Genomic DNA, 17,856 nt, shown 5'->3' with positions numbered 1-17,856 from the left:
GCAAGTTTTTTTAAATAATTTGTTTATAATTTCCACACAGGAGAGACTTCCCTGCTGACAAAAACAATAGAACCCTGCCCAAAACACAATAGAAAATCTAATGGATTTAATGGTTCTGATGGGAATTGTATTGGTTTTAATGGAAACTATAATGATGTCTACTGGTATGTGATGGATTCTAATGGTGGGATGTTAAAACCTATTGGAAGAATGCCCAAAACACACTACAAAAAGGAATTTTGTAATGGTTTTACTTGAAAAAGCTAATGGTTCATAATAGTATTTTAATGGAAACCACTGGAGTTTCTGTGATGGTTTCTATTGGGCTTCTATTGTTTTTGTTTTTTTATCAGGGTTGGTGTTGTTTCAAAACAAAGGGAAATATAGGTATCGGCATCCGCTATCGGCCAAAATACATTTTAACAATATCGGCATATCGGATATCGGCAAAATCTAATATCATTCAACCCTAGAATGCACTTTATTAAATATCTAAATTAACTAACTAATATTGACTGATAGATACAGACAAATTAAAAAAAATCAAATACTGGGCGATATATATGTGATATCACACATTGCTAAAAAAAATAACAACTTTAAAGACAATCTGTGCTTGTAAAAAGCCTTTTGGAACGTTGGAAGCACAATAAAATATAATATTTCCCACAAAGAATGAATGACATCTTATCTGCTACATACCCACAGCACTTTATTTTTCAAATCACTGCTGCCAGATCACCAAAGCGCTAACGAGCTTTCCACTGTAATATTTATTCTATATTAGGATTCACAGATAAATAGAAAGTTCAAAAGAACAGCATTTATTTGAAATGGAAATCTTTCGAAACATTATAAACGTCTTTACTCTCAATTTTGATCAATTTAACACATCCTTGTTTTTTAAATACGTTTTTTTTTTTACTAAACCTAAAGCTTTTTCAGCTTGATTCTTTGCTTGGGGTCACAATTTGATTACAGATCTGCATCTTTAAACACTGATGTAATTAAGACTTCACTAATGGGGTTCAATATTCAAACTTAATTTGCCTCAATTAAGCGGTGTTATGTGTCTCACAGAGGGCAGAAGGCTGCTGAGTCTGCATTAAAGTCAGCATCTTATAAATGTGAGCCGATGCATTTGTGGGGCCCTCAAATCTGTGCTAAACGCCGTCCAGCGAAGGCCCTCGTCGCCACTAATTCAGTTTACAGATCAACATCTTAAAGTTCATGATCAATTATTCATCACCTCTGCGGACCTCTAATCAATCTTACAGCTGAATGCTGTTCACTTTAGCTACTATAAGAACAGAGTACAAGAGCAGGCAGAAAAAATGAACTATTTCCATGTTTTTCGAAGCCTCTTGCAGCCGGTTATGCTTGAATAGATGACGGAGCACTGCATCCATCAAATTTAATAGAAAATGTATTTTATGTGACAGAAAACGCTGCCTGATGGAAAAGTGAGGTGGCTGGGGAAAAAAACACATTTGTGTGCATCTACAGCTGCACATTACACTATTTTCAAGAAAAGAAATGAATGGAACAAAGCCTTCAGACAAAAAAAGAAACACTGGTTTGTTTTCTGGAAGGTTTGAAAACTTCTTAATGCTGGATTAGTTTGATCTTTTGTCTTCTCCAGATGTTAACTGATGGACTGGAGTGGTGTGGATTATTGTGGTGTTTTTATCAGCTGTTTGGACTCTCATTCTGACGGCACCCATTCACTGCAGAGCATCCATTGCTGAGACACTGATGCAGAGACACATTTATACAAACCTGATGAAGAAACAAACTCATCCTGATCTCAGATGAACTGAGGGTGAGTGCATTTCCATTTTTAGTTGAACTATTCCTTTAAACAAAACCAGGTTCTATAAAATCTGGATTCATTTGTTGCACATTATCCTTAAAAATTAATTTGTTAAAGGAATAACAACAAAGATACCAGTAAGCTCAGGTTACTGTTGTTATTGACATTTTGCATAAATTAAACACAGCATAACAAAACTACAACGATCCCTTTGCAATCAAGCATGCATTTGTGGATCAATCTGCTTAACACTCATCATGTCCAGCTGGAATTAGTGATAGGCCTAGAGATTAGATTAAAGGAATATTATTCATCATGCACGTCTGTCATGGGTTATGATTCTCAACCACTGCACAAAGACTTCAGAAACCTTTGGACTGACAGGACAAGAGTGGACCCACGATGAATGCTCTTAATTAACAATCTGTTAACATAACATCAAATTAATAGAGGCTTCACTGCCAGATACAACAGGCCTATAAACAAGAATGGGAATCTTAACCCGCTACGGTACGGAATATGATATCAATGAGGAAAAAAAACTATTTGTCATGTTTTTCCTACTTAAAATTAACATTTTCGTAACTGTATTTTTTTTAAAGTTTGTTGCCTCAAGGCAACATTGTACCATCATGGATCACAAGTATAACTAAACTATCATATATGTTATCATACCAAAACATTATAATCAGTGTCGTTTCAAAGTAAAAAATTAAAAATCATCATAACCTTATACTAATCTGCACTTTATCCTTACAAGCATGCACATACGCACACAAGCACATGCATGCAAGTCTCCTACTTCACTTATAACACCTCAATGCTTGTGAAAGCTGAGGAAACAGTTAAACGCTACAGAAAAATCTGAATATGTGCAGATATAATATTAGAATTACTAATCTTTGCAAATGCATTACAAAATCATGCAAAACATTCTAATAATTTAGATAATTCTAACTCTTTTTTGTTACAAATATCATATAATTGTGTTCTAACCTGGTATGCCTGCATGGACTTATGCAATTCAACTACGGTACAATGTTGCCTTGAGGCAACATGCAGATTTTTGTCATTTTCTATGATACATTTGATTAAATATTATGTAAAGTTTTTGAAAATACTTCTTTACTTTCCAATGAAGGTGACTGAGGTTTTTCGTAGGCAATTATATGCACGGAAATTGATGAAAAATGCACTTTTCATTGGACGAAATACAGAGTCATGTGACATGTGCACATGTCCTGAAAGTGGAAACCAAATGGACCCCTGTGGGTCATGTGACCACTTTTTTGTATGTTCATTTATTAGTATTTGACTTCTACGTCCCTGAGACCGCATTCAATGAGTGTCTCATTTTATTTAAAATAACAGAAATCTATTGTGTTGCCTGGAGGCAGCGTGGTACCACAGAGGGATAAGAGATTCTTTAATGCTTCCATCAATGATTAACTTTACTACATTTGTTGGAAAAACATTTTGTTTGGAGAAATGCAATTCCTTTTGCACATACTACCCTTAGCAGCACATTACCAGAAGATGAAGTATTATAAAAAGTGTGTTCACACGCACACACACACAGATGACGCCAGTCTTACCTGCATGAGCATGTAGTAAATGCCCGCCAGACCATGAGCTGCTCCCACATACTGTTTCTTATGCCACTCGTACAGCAGCGGGCAGCGCTCGGCTTTCTTCTCCTCTTTAGACAAGCTCTTCCCTGACTCCAGAATAGCAGTCACCACCTTGGAACAAGAGAGAGCACACGGGGATCAGATCATAGTCTTGTTATGGATCAAAGTGTCGGTCACTTTCCAGAAATCAGCAGGTTTATTTGCAGGGGTTCAGGAAAGGTTAAAGAACTGATTCAAATATGCTCAGCAAACACAAAGTAACCAAATGACTGCACTGCAGCGACGCCACAGTGAAACATCACAACTATTAGAAAGGCTGCAAATGTCACATGTATGCCAGCAATGACCATCATTAGGAGAAGCCATGTGTCCAGGAAAACCATGAACTGCTGCATGGAAAGAACCGCGCATGAATTCTTCAATTCTCCTTAATCTTTTTAACACCTTTATTAGAAGTGTACTGTTCAATGTACTGCATGTAATGTGTACGGTATATGACATTTACTAAGTTCACAAAAATTACAAAAACTTGAATCAAATATCCAAATCAAAAACCCAAATCGCAAAACCAGAAAAAAATAAAGTTTAAACCACAAAAAACAAAGCTGCAAAAACCCTAACGAAACAAAACTCAAAAACAAACCTTAAATCAAAAACCCAACAGAATGAAACAAAACCCTAAACTGAAAACTGAAACAAAGTAAACCCAATAAAAAAAGGCAACAAAACAAACCCTAAATCAAAAACCCAACAAAAATGAACACCTGAATCAAAAAAACAATAAAAAACACAAACTGTCCCCCAAATCAAAAACCCAACAAAATAAACAAAACCCAATAAAAACATAAATCAAAAACTCGCATAAACAAAAACAAACAAACATAGCCGTGTCTGGCAAACGTTGTGTCTGTTTGAAATGTGGAAATGAAATGCGATGTGATGCAGTTCAGACACAGACTCGTGCCGCTCACTACAGCGCTGAAACAGCTCCGTCATCTGGAGAAATAACTGAAGCTCAACGAGGAAGAGATAGACCGAGGGAGAGGACTGCAACACAGAGGAGAAGTGAGAGCGGTTACAAGAACACGTTCTGATTCTGACGGATCACTTCTGCAGTTAGTGTCACTGAGGCTATTTCAGACAATCAGTTAACATCTTGAGAAGACAAAAGGGAGTTTTCCAGTGAAGAAGTGCATCTGCTGTTGTCTCTCGCATCAAGATCCAGCCACATATTAGTTCAGAGCTGTTTTGTCTTGTAAACGCTGCTTGCTCTGTGCAGATTTCTCTCCTGATTCAGACGTTTTTCACTGGAGGAAGAGTTATTATGGATTATGGACTTATGGTATTTTAGTTAAAAACATCTTAATGCTGGATTAGTTTCATCTTTTGTCTTCTCCAGATGTTAACTGATGGACTGGAGTGGTGTGGATTATTGTGATGTTTTTATCAGCTGTTTGGACTCTCATTCTGACGGCACCCATTCACTGCAGAGCATCCATTGCTGAGACACTGATGCAGAGACACATTTCTCCTTTAACAGCCCTCCAATGTTTGTACAAATCCCATAATAAATCTTTCATCTCAACCACCTCAAAGCTAGAGTTATATTTTTACCAAAACATTGAGAAATAGTCAGTGACTGATTCTACAAAGCAAATACTCACAAAATCAAGTTATTGTGCATCTTTGTGTCTAAATGTAATCAAAAATATGTATTAGATATCATAAAGTCAAGTTTAGTTAACGAATGCCAAGAAGTTATAAGCCATATAACACGAGTACGAGTTCTGCTGTACTCAATATCACCATGCAGGCAACGTAATAATAAAAGCATTCAACATACTTATGTTTTCATCTATTTATTACGTGTACTATAATTAGATAATAAATATAATTAATAATTAATAAATACATATACAGTTGGGCAAAAAAGTATTTAGTCAGCCACCAATTGTGCAAGTTCCCCCACTTAAAGATGAGAGAGGCCTGTAATTTTCATCATAGGTACACTTCAACTATGAGAGACAGAATGGGGGAAAGAATCCAGGAAATCACATTGTAGGATTTTTAATGAATTAATTTGCAAATTATGGTGGAAAATAAGTATTTGGTCAATAACAAAAGTTCATCTCAATACTTTGTTATATACCCTTTGTTGGCAATGACAGAGGTCAAGCGTTTTCTGTAAGTCTTCACAAGGTTTTCACACACTGTTGCTGGTATTTTGGCCCATTCCTCCATGCAGATCTCCTCTAGAGCAGAGATGTTTTGGGTACTCCCTCCAAAGATGTTCTATGGGGTTGAGATCTGGAGACTGGCTAGGCCACTCCAGGACCTTGAAATGCTTCTTACGAAGCCACTGCTTCGTTGCCCGGGCGGTGTGTTTGGGATCATTGTCATGCTGAAAGACCCAGCCACGTTTCATCTTCAATGCCCTTGCTGATGGAAGGAGGTTTTCTCTCAAAATCTCACGATACATGGCCCCATTTATTCTTTCCTTTACACGGATCAGTCGTCCTGGTCCCTTTGCAGAAAAACAGCCCCGAAGCGTGATGTTTCCACCCCCATGCTTCACAGTAGGTATGGTGTTCTTTGGATGCAACTCAGCATTCCTTCTCCTCCAAACACGACGAGTTGAGTTTTTACCAAAAAGTTCTGTTTTGGTTTCATCTGACCATATGACATTCTCCCAATCCTCTTCTGGATCATCCAAATGCTCTCTAGCAAACTTCAGACGGGCCGGACATGTACTGGCTTAAGCAGGGGGACACGTCTGGCACTGCAGGAGTTGAGTCCCTGGCGGCGTAGTGTGTTACTGATGGTAGCCTTTGTTACTTTGGTCCCAGCTCTCTGCAGGTCATTCACTAGGTCCCCCGTGTGGTTCTGGGATTTTTGCTCACCGTTCTTGTGATCATTTTGACCCGACGGGGTGAGATCTTGCGTGGAGCCCCAGATCGAGGGAGATTATCAGTGGTCTTGTATGTCTTCCATTTTCTAATAATTGCTCCCACAGTTGATTTCTTCACACCAAGCTGCTTGCCTATTGCAGATTCAGTCTTCCCAGCCTGGTGCAGGTCTACAATTGTGTTTCTGGTGTCCTTCCACAGCTCTTTGGTCTTGGCCATAGTGGAGTTTATATATATATATAAAATGATTTTGATTTCTTCATCCAAAATTTGCCAAATTCCGTGGCATTACACGTTATACAGTAAATCCCATTTTTTATGACTGTGGAAATAATAGGTCCCTAATATTGTGTATAAGCCAACTTATTTTAATTAAAATCAATATTTGTATGTTTGTTCATTTGATTATCAACTAACCACTGTTCAGGATTGACCATATTTTTTTACAGTTTTCTTAGAGTATGATACTGCAGCACATCGATTAGTTTACTATGGTATATCGGAGTCCTGGCTTCTGCTCGAGACGAGACGGATATGAGGAGGAGAATGTGTGTACTGTATAATTTGAGTGTGCGTGCAGCACAGATTTCACAGATCCAGGAACAGAGTGACCAGTGCCGGAGCACAGCGGATCCGTCCTGATCGCACCACAGACTCCTTTAATAACCATAAATCCTCCTCGTGCCAGATTCAAGTCAGAGGCAGCTTTAATGTTTCATAATTACTGTGGCAAACACACCACACAAACGCATTACTCTCCTTCTCAGTCCTCTCATCTGCCCACATACACGGAGAAACTGGACTCCGGCCAGCGAATGAAGACTATAATGTATGACGTACAGTGAGGCAGCCCACGAGAGGCTAAACATTTACAGTTTGGGTCAGAGGATTAATGCACCTGCTGCAGACACACAAACACACTCCAGAGATGTGAGCAAACACAGGAACACCAGCAGCTTTATCAATGGATGCATTGTAAGTTTTACTGGTTATTATGCTTCATGTTAGGGGTGTGTGATAGTAACAAAAAATAATCTCTCAATATTTTCTGGGATCTTATGGATAACTATATTTAGCTGAGTGTGTTATTGTGCTGGTATCTTAAGGGCTGCCGTGCACAGCTGACTCCTGAAGTTTAGGATATTCTTCATATTCTGTGTGGTGCTCAGTTCACACTGATAGAAATTCATCTTTTACAATAAGTTTAAATTGATTTTAATATTTTATGAGTGTTTTTACCTTTATAGATCCATTTTTTCTAAAATTGTCCCTTATCTTTTGAGTCAAATTCTTACATTTAATCATATTAGAATAATAAGACATTTGGGCTGTTACCGAGCAAATTAAATCAGTATCAACAAAATTCATCTTTGCAATGGAAACACAGAAGCTGCGTCTGAAGAGGTGTTTATGTGTGTTTCCACGCTGTTTAATGCAGGACATGCCGTTTCAAATGCATTAATAATGTTTTGATATATTAAACATAAAACATTGAATACTGATATTTGAAATGATTTAAATAATAATAAGGTACTTTAAATGTGAAATTAAAACGGCCAGCAGGTCACTGTTAATAAGTGAGTCATTGCTAATGAACCGAATCATTTAAACGGTTGATTCATTCAGGAACGAATCACTGTCATGTTACTCCGAGACACAAAACAGTGCTGTGGCTGTGTTGTTGTTGAAACAGAGCAAAAACAGGAAACGTGTCTAAAACACATCTCTTAATGAACAACTTGTTTATTGAACTGTTGTAAAAAAATCAATATCACATTTATAATCATGGTAATATTTGGAGAAAAGTGGAACTCTTCGTATGGAATTGATTAACTATACGAAGTGGTGTAAATATACTCATTTTCTGCCCCCATGTCTTGAATTTGTGATCATTATAAATGTGTTTTAATAGACTGAATCCTGCAGTGAAAGAACACACTCTAATAGACTTCACGTCATGCAAGTGTGTGCTCTGTAGGCGTTTTGAATGGTTTTTGCTAAATACTTGATAATGTCAAAATCGCACATCGATAAAACAACAATTACAATATTATCACAGACGATATATATCGCACACCCCTACTTCATGTGCATGTATGAACACAGACAAATGTTGATTGTGAATAGCATGACATGCACCTTAGCGATGGTGTCGTCGTCCACCGTGTCTGGCCCGATCTCTTTGTTGACGTACAGCAGGGCATAGAGATATCCGGCTCGTCCGTACAGAAGCTCATCAGGAACATCCGAGTCTGGACTGAGCACTGAGCGCTGGAGCTGGAGCAATCTGAACCAGAGGACAACAAGATCAAACCAAACATCATTTGTTTTTCGAAAGTTTAATATGTACTTTAATTTACATGAAGTATGAAATGGTCAGATGATTTGAGTCAATTATAATGTAATCCTGATTAAATAAACCGTTAAAATAGTGCATTTGTGTAAACAACATTCCAGCAATCATTTCTGATTAAATTAACAAAAGTTTGCTATTTTAAAGATAAATTGTGGAATATGTTTTGTTCTTTGTCTCAGCAATCAGTACTGAATCACACACTTTTTACAGATTTTATATATATATATATATATATATATATGTATATTAGGAGTGTAATGATATGCGTATTCGTATTGAACCGTTCGGTAAGAGGCTTTCGGTTCGGGACGCATTACAAACTGAACGATTCGTTGGACTAATCCTATTATGCTTGGAAAATAAAAGCTGAAAGTGTGTGAATTATCAGTGGCACTGCGCTCAACAACACAACGAGGTACCAGGCATCGTGCTGTCTGCCCCGAGATCAGCTCCTCTTGCTGCGGTGCGTCGACACAGATGATCTTGTATCGAGATAGTGTCAAAAACATCCATTATTGGCAATATTAAGAGGATTTGGCCTGTTACATTCTTATTTTTATTCTGCCTATTATTATTAAGTTACTTTTATTATTAAATTAAAAGTACTATTAATTTGCCCTGCAATAGTTAACACATAACTGACACGCTGCGAGGACAAGATTAAGCCATTTACTCCTCAATTAAAATGTTTTTCAAAAAGGTCTTTTAAAACAGGTCTATCAGGCAACTGTAGAACCCCATCTACAATTAATTATAGTCCTATAATTAAAATATTAACACTGCAGTCAACAATAAAAATCAATGAAATAAAAAGATTTGATTTCTAGCACCGACTTTCAAAAACAACCTGTTTAACACGAAATACGTTTCTTTTTCTTTAGATGTATGTGTGGGCCACAAGAGAAATATAAAGGAAATAAGTGAAAACAGCATATATCATTATCAGCATATGTTATAGATTAGCCTCTCGTCGTCTCTGAGAGAATACGTCAGATGCTGAAAGCTCCGTCTTTACTCCGTCATTCTGTTTTTACTTTCACTTTCTGCTTATAGTGAACTGACTGAGATTAAGACGTTCCCCGGCATAAATCTTGTGCAAAGTTTGCATGTGCTAGACCTGGTGCGAACGCGTGCTTGTGTGATATCCATTGGCTCTCCTTCATGGTTTAAAACTGAAATATTTCCAACACTGCGACGTAACCAATTGCCCCGCCCCCCGTATCGAAAACATACCGAACCATGTCGTATCCAACCCAACCGTCAATTTTGTGAACCGTTACACCCCTAATGTATATGCATATATATATATAGTATCTTCTGTTGACCAAGGCTGCTTATTTGACTAAAAATACAATAAAAAAAATAAATATTATTATAATTTAACGGCTGTTTTCTATATGAATATGTGTTAAACTGTAATGTATTTCTGTGATCTGCAGCTGTATTTCCAGCATCATTACTCCAGTCTTCAGTGTCACATGATCTTCAGAAATCATAATAATATACTGATTTACTGATCAACAAACATTTCTGATTATTATCAATGTTGAACACAGTTGTGCTGCACAATATTTTTGTGGAAACTGTGATACATTTTATTTTTCAGGATTCACAGATGAATAGAAAGTTCAGAAGAACAGCATTTATTTGAAACAGAAATCTGTTGTAACTCACTTTTGATCGATTTAATGCATCCTTGATAAATAAATGTATTAATTTATTTAAAACAAAAATCTTACTGGACACAAACTTGCATGGTAGTACTTACATCTGCATTATATTAAGCTCCCTACTCTCTGGTTTAATCTATTCTAGACATGATGTAGCATTTCTCCTTCAGTTTTCCTTTTTCTGTTCTGTTCTGTTTAACTTAATCCTGTGTTTGAGCCGCACAGTAAGGTGGTGCTGGATGAGGGTTTACAGGAGATGTAATCAGACTCTTGCTGGGAGCTGCAGTGAAGCAGACGATCTATCAGACGAATGAGTACAGAGAGCACAGCACGCCGCCGCTGAACAACACACACGCTTGTGTCTCTCACACAGAAACGCCTCAGAGCAGCAGAGGTCCTTTCCAGCTCTTCAATCAAATCAGAATCTGTTCTCAGATGAAGCGTATGGAGGAGCGCAGGACAGACTCTAGTGCCTCTGGAAATAATAAATAATAATAGTGGCTAATATAATACAGTTTACTGACAGCTAATCAAATGAAGACAGTTTGATCAAATGAGACACTGATTTCTAGAGCTGTCAATTTAATGCATTAATTCATTATTTTTGTAAATACCTAGGGCTGTTTAGCAATTTTTCTTTTTTTTATCTAATTAATCGCAAATTAATTTGTAATGAGAAATTTCCCCCCAAAAGATCATTTAAAGTCATTATTGTGTTAAATGAGAAAAGCAAGTACAAACAGTAGCTTTAGAAAGAAACATTTTGATTCAACATTGCATAAATAATGATAATAAATGGGCATTGATGGTTAATAAATTATACACTAAATATGAAACTAAGGTGAAACTAATGAAACTAGGAGGCAGCAAGTCACGGTCTTGATGAGCGAGTCATTGAATCGTTCGTTTCACCGACTCGTTCAAATGGCAGATTCATTCATTTATATTCTTAGTAATTTAGCAGAGGCTTTTATCCAAGGCCTTTAAGGTGGTCTGCTTTTAGGGTCTAGGCCAACCTGGATGTATAGCTGACAGTGAAACACATCGAAAATGGACAATAGGCTCACAGACACACACACAGAAATGAAAAGGTTAAACTATCATATTAATAATCAGTAAGTATGCTCTCACACACACACACAGATATACATGCACACACATTTTGTTGCAGATATACTGTAGATATTTGAAATAAATGATGTGTGACAATACTTTTTGCATGTCTTCTCTTTTGAAGAGTTTATGTGTAATTTTCAGGTTTCTCTGTGATCATAATATAGCAAAATTGCAAAAATTGACATACACTATATTGCCAAAAGTATTGGCACCCCCTTCTAATGAACATGTTTGACTACTTTAGTCATTTCTATGAGTATAAATCTTAATGTTGAAGCATATAATGATATTCTAGGGAATTGTGTGCTTCTAATTTTATAGCAACAGTTTGGACAGATCCCTTTTATATTCTAACATGACACTAGTGTCTCTGTGTATAAGACACGGTTCAGAAAGACATGATTGATTGAGTCAGTGTGGAAGAACTGGACTGGTCTGCAGAAAGCCAAGTCCTGATCCCAGCTGAACACCTCTGGTGTGACTTTATATGCAGACCTTGAGCCAAAAACTCTTCACCAAACACCAAAACTTGTATAGACACTATAAGTACAAAAGTGTTGGGACACCCCCTTCTTTAGAACAGAAGAAGGCACTAACACAACTGTGGCAACAAAGATGGAAACATAATTCATGTATTTAAAAATTGTATTTCCATCTCTGCTGTTTTGAAGGTGTCTAAAATGACTGAACCCATATAAAAGTCATTGGTGTTTATTTTAGATTGATTTTGAGTTAAAAACTGAGGGCTAGTTCACAAAAGTAGGTTTTTTTAAAATAATCTAAACAATCAAATTTGATTGACAGCAGTGATCCTAGAGGCAAAGCTGTTCAGAATGAGGAGATTATCATATGATATGAAGATATAGTGTAGAAGTAAATATTATGAACATTTTATAGCAATTTGAGGTCATTTACTATAGAAATACTGTGTTTTTGAGGCCTTTTTGACTGTTATAGCGCCACCTATGATCCAATCTCCATGAAACTTTGCATATTGGTTAAGAGTCGTCTGACACATGTTTTCACCAAGTTTCGTAAAGTTTTGAGTTTTCGTTTAGGTTTTAGGGTATATTTGACCACGCCCCTTTTGTAAATGACCCCTTTAAAGGTAACAAACGGACAAAATTAAACATTTTTTCGATAATTATTGATCTAGAGAGTCCAGAGATTATTACTGCAGTGGTTTGATATAAATATAAGAGGATGATTCTTTTGCACTCATATCTTGAATTTTAGGCTGATATAACGGCATTTTAATAGACTCCATCACACGCCAGTCGTCCGGCATCATGACCGTCAGTGTAAGATGACAGACGAGTCTGGACACGGCGCTGCATTCTTTCCATTAGTAATCTCACCAAATTAACATGCTAAATCAACAGCCCTATAAATAAGTTAAAATGAACATTTAATCATGCCCCCCGACTGTAACAGTGAATTTTCCAACCATTGGGTTAATTCAAGTTTCGTGCACTACTTTTTTTGCAAAACCACAGCTATCTTTCCCAAACACACTTCCAGAGAGCAGACAGTGGAAGCAACCAGAGATAGCCAAAGAGCAAAGAGAGAAAAAGAGAGTTTGAAATGCTTCTTACTTCGTCAGGCACTCCTGGGACTCGATCTGGTTTTTTAAGTGATGATGAACGACTGCGCCTACAGCTAGGGGCCCGGCGTCTCCGCACAGGAAGGTGACGCGCCGTCCGTTCAGGTTCCTCAGCGTGCGTTTGACGTAATCCAGAGCCCGCTGCAGATGTGAGGCCTCCTGCGTCACTCGAGACAGCTGCAGGTACAGCAGGGCTATGCCTGCCAAAGACAATCACCTTTCAAAGCATTGGGACTCCTGCATTTAACCCTGCTACAGCATATTCGAAACATGGAACAAATTCAACTTTACCATTTATTATTTTCCATTCATTTCATATTGGACTAGCAATTTTCTTGGCATATTTGGAAAATTTTGATTTTAAACTGCCTAAATACTAATAAAATAAACCCTCTATGAGTAAACAAATATAGGCCTGTGTGTGTGTTTGTGTGTGTGCGTGCGTGTGTGTGTGTGCGCGTGTGTGTGTGTGTGCGTGTGTGCGTGTGTGTGCGTGCGTGCGTGTGTGCGTGTGTGTGCGTGCGTGTGTACAATATACAGAATGTTGGTTTGTAGTAGGGGTGGGCGATATGGCAAAAATATCTCATCATGTTTTTTTAGAAATATCACGATTCCTTGTCACGATGTTGGTTTTACTGTTTTGTCTGAGCAGTGCAGCCAAACTAATTTCCCTGTTATAAAGACAAAGCCTTTAAAGGTAACAAAATATAAAAAAGAATGGTGGATATTTAGACTAAAGTGGGCGAAGATAAAAAATTGTCATTATTTTATATTTGTTATTAAAGAATAAGAACAAAGATACACATTACAAATACACATAATATACAAATAAAACAATCCGTGCTTTATTTTCAGGTTCAATAGGTGTATTTAGCAGAGCATTCAAGAAACTGAATGCACAAATATAACAATAAAACACTAGATAGATTGATTCCTATTAAAGCAACTGTATTTTTTTCAGTCAAGAGTTGTGAGCTATTTTTTAAATAGTTTTGTTGTTTTAACATTAAAGAATAAAAATTCTATCATCTGTCTGTCGATTCTGTCATAGTGTTTTATATTTATACCATCATTTATTCACTCAAAATTAGTTTTAAACTTAGGGTGTTCATCGTGTTTGGTATTCACCTGTCCAGCCAGTGTAGGTGGAAAAATCATGTGGATCCGCAGTCTTCAGGCCCTCCTCCATCTGTTGGAGAAGATCTTTGATCTTGCTTTGCACCTTCTTCTGAAAGGCATCGCTGATCTATTTTCAGAGAAGGGAGAAAAAGAGTTTGTAAGTAAGGTTCCAGGCTTCATAGTTGTTTTACTAATGAATTCACACGAATGACACTGGCACTGCAAGGCTCGCAACATTTAAAAATCCCTGGTAGCCCTTCGGGCAGGTACTCTTCAGATTTTGGTAGCCCGAAAATTTATTTAACTAGCCCAAAAAAATATATATATTTTTTTTTTAATATAGAAAATCAGATAGGAGTCTAATCGTCAATCAAAAATATTTTCAATACACAAATATCAACAAATATGAAGGAAGGAATTTTATTTCACTATTTACAAGGTATCTGCAGATTTATGACCCATTTTAAGAGCTGCACAAGTAAAATGAACACAGTATGAGCGGGTTGGATAATGTCTACGGTAGCATACAGTATTAAGCCATAAAATGACATGATTTACAGTTCAGATACAGGTTTTCACCAAAACAAAAATCTTATACAACAGCATTTCAGCCTTAGACCATTTTTATGAAAAGGGATAAATCAAGCATATAAATTATTATATTAAATTAAAACTAATAAATATTACTGTCTAATTGTTTAGATTTATAGACGGCACATTTACTTCTTTCTCATTTACAACACTGTGTTTGCTGCTTAAAAACAATGGTCGATATTAGCATTGATCTGACCACACAAGAAAGGCTTATTGGAAATGAAGATTCATTCTCTGCCACGAGGTGGCGCTTTAGGAGCAGCTAATATAGCAGTTTCCAGAACACCATACAGCACCCTCCCAACGCTGCTTTATCAGGCATTATAGGTCAAATGAAATGAAAATGCCACCAACACATTTCTGAAGACAGTCGGTTCCCTTCAGATAGCCTACATTCACAAAAAGACATCCGTGTCGTGTTTTGATTTGAAACGTGCAAAGCGCTCATATTTATTCAATGACATCATCGCCTTTTGAAGTTTAATCCAGCCGTATCGCCACTCTTGTCTTTCCCTCCTAAACTGTAAGACCTTTTGAAATTATAATTAAGACATTTATTATACCATTTAACGTATTTAAAACTTGTTATGGCCTTAAGTTTGATACAACTAAATTGAAGAGTTTTTAAGGACCTGCGGGAGCCCTGTATTTTAAGTTAGCCCGTTGGGCAGGGAGGTCATTCATTTTTGTAGCCCGACTAGAAAACACAATAGCCCCGGGACGTCGGGCTAGTGATTCTGCGAGCCCTGCACTGAATAACGTACAGCATTGTGTTCGAAAATGCTGCGGACCAAATACAGAGCCCTGTGGAATCTCCATTATAAAATTCAAAATACATGCATATCGAATCAAATCTCAACATTGATTTTATTTAAAAAGATATGCATATGCACACCCACTGCAACATAGACACACTTCTAACCTTTAAAAGTGAACTGTACTTCAGAGACTTCTTGGCCCTGCAATGCATCATCTCAGTTCAGCCTTGAGGAACTACTCAGAGAACCACTGATAATATTACACAGAGTCATTTCACAAACATTTGCAAACGTTTGACAAAGTCACAGAGACTAGCTAATTGTATACCAAATCAACGGTCATCTGTGATTTGCTGACAATGGTACAAAGGGAAATGTGGCACCCCGGGATCCTGGAGTTCAGCCTAATACAAAGAACACATTTGAACACAGAAGAAAAAAAAGGTCCTTTTTATTCAGACTGTTTACTGCCACAGGGGAAAAATCATAAAGTGTATTGCTATTTTTGAAGGTCTGAGTTCAATAGCTTAGGAACCTTGGGCACGGCAGAGTGAAGGTGGATCGAATCCAGAGTTATTTCTTTCTCCTGCAGCAGTGAGTCTGTGAGGCGAATCCTAATGAGGAGCAAACCTCACCTATAACAGGACACTCACCTATAACAAGCAACCCTGACAAAGACACTGACATACACAATCTTAATATAAGTAGTAAGGAGTAATTGTGAATTGGTAAAATAATCCACTAGGGGCAGATATTTCACGCTGTCACATCTGTATGTTGCCTGCACTGCAAAAAGCTGATAGTAAAATGCTGAAGTCAGATGATAATGCACTTGCTTTTAGCAAGTCTACAGTAATTTATATAAAAACTTATTATATATTTGGAAAATAGAGTTTAAAACCATAATGTGTGTCATTTCACATGTAATGTAAGTAAACATTTTATATAATTTACAAATGATTTAAATCACAAATAATTCATAAAAAGAAAGATTTATTTTTAAATCAGTCGAATAAAAATGATTCCAGAATGGAAAACAGGGTTGCAAGTTTAGGCTAAAATAAGGCATCAGGTCAGTGGGGACCAGTGTAATTATAAAAAAATGAATAAATAGAAAATTGTATTTGAAATAAAATAAACATTAAAATAAAAATAAACATCTCATTTTAATGTAGTTTATCTTTATGTACAAAAAGAACTGAAATAAAAAGTGTATTTAAAAAACATATATAATATAATAAAACACTATAATAGTATCTCAGTGATACTGACCTGCTACATTTGTACAAAATATTGGTTTGTAATGTATATTTCCCAGGGCTGAATGATTGAGCAAATGCAGTCAATGTAGATAAACAGCAAAAAGTCCAAATTATGTTACTTTCACAATTTATACTAGAATTTTCCTAAGAGTATGTGATACAAAAGCTGCCAGCGTGATCCTTGGATGACCTGGGTGGTTGTCTGGATGTTGCTTTATGGTTGCTAAAGCGTTCTGTGTGGTTTCTAGTTTGTTGCAATGCAGCTGTTAAGATGTTCTGGTTCTGATACAACAAAAACTGGGAAAAGCTAAATAATAATCAAGAGTACTGCAATGGAGAAATTGTGATGTGTGGACTTTGCTGAGCATAGAGCCCTGCTGCCGTCTGAGCTGAATCAAATAATGAAGGTGTATTTCTGCAGAGATCCACAGCACAGGATGACTGACAGCTGAGGGGACGGAAACAAGAGACCCTGCTGAACCCACTGCTGGGAATACAAAGAGAAAATCAGCACAATCCTCCGGAGCTTTCCTCCACCACGGAGAGGTCGATCGATATAGAGATGGTGTCTGATATCTAAAGGACTCCTCAGACAATAATTACAATTGCTACAGTACAAATTATTAGCTATAACCTTAAAAATACTCTGGTACTATAGGTGTATCAGTCAGTAATATCATGATGTGCTGAATGATTGCTATATTCATGTACTACAGCTCTCCAGTGCAGTTCAAAGAATAGTGTGGTACTTTCACAGTGAATGTCCAAATAACCATAGCAACCACAGCTTTTGATCAAAATTAGATGATGCACAAAAAATAATAATAATTGTGCTGCACATTTTGAGACACTGCAGTTTTATTCAACTCTTTATGGAAGCCTGTTTCTGCCATAGAATAGAATAGAATAGAATAGAATAGAATAGAATAGAATAGAGATTATTTTTCCTCAGAACTGCAAGTAAACAGAAATGTAACTTTTTTTCTTGCAATTTTGAATTTATATCTAGCAATTCTGAGTACATCTCA

The 17,856-nt window shown here is 36.8% G+C and overlaps 1 protein-coding gene across 3 annotated transcripts in view; it reads right to left on the bottom strand.

The window, feature by feature from the left end:
- Positions 1-17,856, bottom strand: part of LOC306863372 (lanC-like protein 2) — a 35,952-nt gene that overhangs the window by 15,198 nt on the left and 2,898 nt on the right. For 2 of the 3 annotated variants that reach the window (XM_079406669.1, XM_079406671.1), the window contains exons 2-5: positions 14,224-14,341; positions 13,088-13,295; positions 8,490-8,637; positions 3,409-3,555 (exon numbers count right to left, since the gene is read on the bottom strand). In XM_079406669.1, the coding sequence (XP_079262795.1) occupies positions 3,409-3,555; positions 8,490-8,637; positions 13,088-13,295; positions 14,224-14,341 (621 nt within the window). The remainder of the gene's footprint in view (positions 1-3,408; positions 3,556-8,489; positions 8,638-13,087; positions 13,296-14,223; positions 14,342-17,856) is intronic. The other variant, XM_079406670.1, reaches the window with a different exon arrangement.

This window comes from Barbus barbus, assembly GCF_936440315.1.
Source record: "Barbus barbus genome assembly, chromosome: 44".
Taxonomy (NCBI): domain Eukaryota; kingdom Metazoa; phylum Chordata; class Actinopteri; order Cypriniformes; family Cyprinidae; genus Barbus; species Barbus barbus.
This window is presented reverse-complemented; position numbering and strand designations above follow the sequence as displayed.